The sequence below is a fragment of the Opisthorchis viverrini genome, assembly GCF_000715545.1.
Source record: "Opisthorchis viverrini unplaced genomic scaffold opera_v5_128, whole genome shotgun sequence".
NCBI classification, from domain to species: domain Eukaryota; kingdom Metazoa; phylum Platyhelminthes; class Trematoda; order Opisthorchiida; family Opisthorchiidae; genus Opisthorchis; species Opisthorchis viverrini.
The window spans coordinates 1,315,716-1,317,225 of record NW_008751782.1 but is presented as its reverse complement, the minus strand read 5'-3'; the positions used below and the strand labels follow the sequence as shown (position 1 = coordinate 1,317,225).

General features: G+C 46.8%; 1 protein-coding gene across 1 annotated transcript in view; it reads left to right on the top strand.

The window, feature by feature from the left end:
• T265_06227 (hypothetical protein) overlaps window positions 1-1,510 on the top strand; it is a gene marked incomplete at both ends in the record, with an annotated part of 34,516 nt that overhangs the window by 10,538 nt on the left and 22,468 nt on the right. Inside the window, 2 exons of the mRNA XM_009171435.1 lie at window positions 185-508; window positions 1,108-1,212. Coding sequence (XP_009169699.1) covers window positions 185-508; window positions 1,108-1,212 — 429 coding nt within the window. The remainder of the gene's footprint in view (window positions 1-184; window positions 509-1,107; window positions 1,213-1,510) is intronic.

Genomic DNA, 1,510 nt, shown 5'->3' with positions numbered 1-1,510 from the left:
CTACCAGTTACTTGTGGGGAAAGCATCATCCTCATATACCTCAAGTCTAGTTGATTTCACAGCTTCGTCGGTCTGGTTTAGGTTTTTCATTTGCATTCGTTGTGCTTTCGATACCCCCAGTAGACATTCCATACCAAGGCATTCTTTCATGGTTCATTTCCCCCCCCCCCCCCCGTCCTACTAGTCCCACGTTGTGGATTTCTTAGTCAATCGGGAGGATGGCAAACGGATTTTACTCGATTACTGCACTACTCTCTATAATCAATCTGTTTCCGAGGCCTTGAGCTATGAGGCATCCGATTTTGATGGAGACTATAGCTTCCACGCCGATGGGCTGAACCAGAGACTTGACGATTTTGCTTATATTTTCAAGCGGTTCGCGGAAATGCGTCATCCACATTCGCGCCGAAAGTCTCCAGTTCACCCTACTATTCTGGGGCCCTACTCGAGCTTTTCCACTCTTCCCGCAGATGAGGAAACAGAGAACTCGGCCGCATCAAGGAGGATGGTAAGTTTCTGTTGCCTTTCAACCGCCGCATTTGGTGCTTCTATTTTTGATCAGGGTATTTGTTCTTTTGTCCCGGCTTTGCACCCTAAAACTACCTTTGTTTAACTGGGGATGGAGCGTCTCAGAGAATCAAGATCCGTCCGCTCCAACGGGGTGCTTCTATTCGATTCAAGTAGAAGACTTTTTCTGAGTGACGGACTGAATTCCTATTCAGAATACTCCGAGGGCTGGTGTCCAATGGGACGGCGAAATGTCTATAAAAAATTCGGTGTTTGGGCCTGTTATAGGAAACACCCTTAATGTCGGCATATTGTGAAACTTCTCGGCGTTTGGACATGACTAGACTGGGGTTCAATCCTTGATTGGTTGCCCACACTAAAACTGGGCGAATCACACGTAGACTTGTCGCAGTCAGTACTCTCCGCTGGTCAAGCAACTGTTCATATAATGTCATCGTTTTGAGGTTTAACTGGATGTGGAGCCACTCCTCCCGGGGAGGAGATCACTTTTTTATTTTTGCCACGTGGTTATTATTACTATCACGTGTTGCCGAATAGCTGAAATGATCTTGCCGGGTATCATGTCTTTTTCACTTTCAGTCTATGGCCATTGAAGACGGGTATGCCCCAGCATTCCAACGTCCTTTCACCGTTTCCCAAAGTGACGTGTACACCCATATATTTCTCGTCGCGCAGGGGAATGAGGTAAGGAGTTCAACAGTGCACTAACTTTATCCAGTGGTTATCAGACAGTTGGGGTTCGCAACGGTGTGCCTACGTGTTGCTTCGGAATTTATACACACCTTTATACATGTAAATCATACACACTTGTTACACTGCCTTCAATCCTGTGGACAACTTTTTTTCGCAAACTCTGGAATCTGTTGGAGTTCAGGTTCACATCACTCTAGTTTGAGCAGTCTTCCTCATGTCCTGGTGTAATTACTCTGGCGAGTCCACGCCGAAAGGGGAAGCTTCGGACACGAGTTGCGCTCTCCTTAGA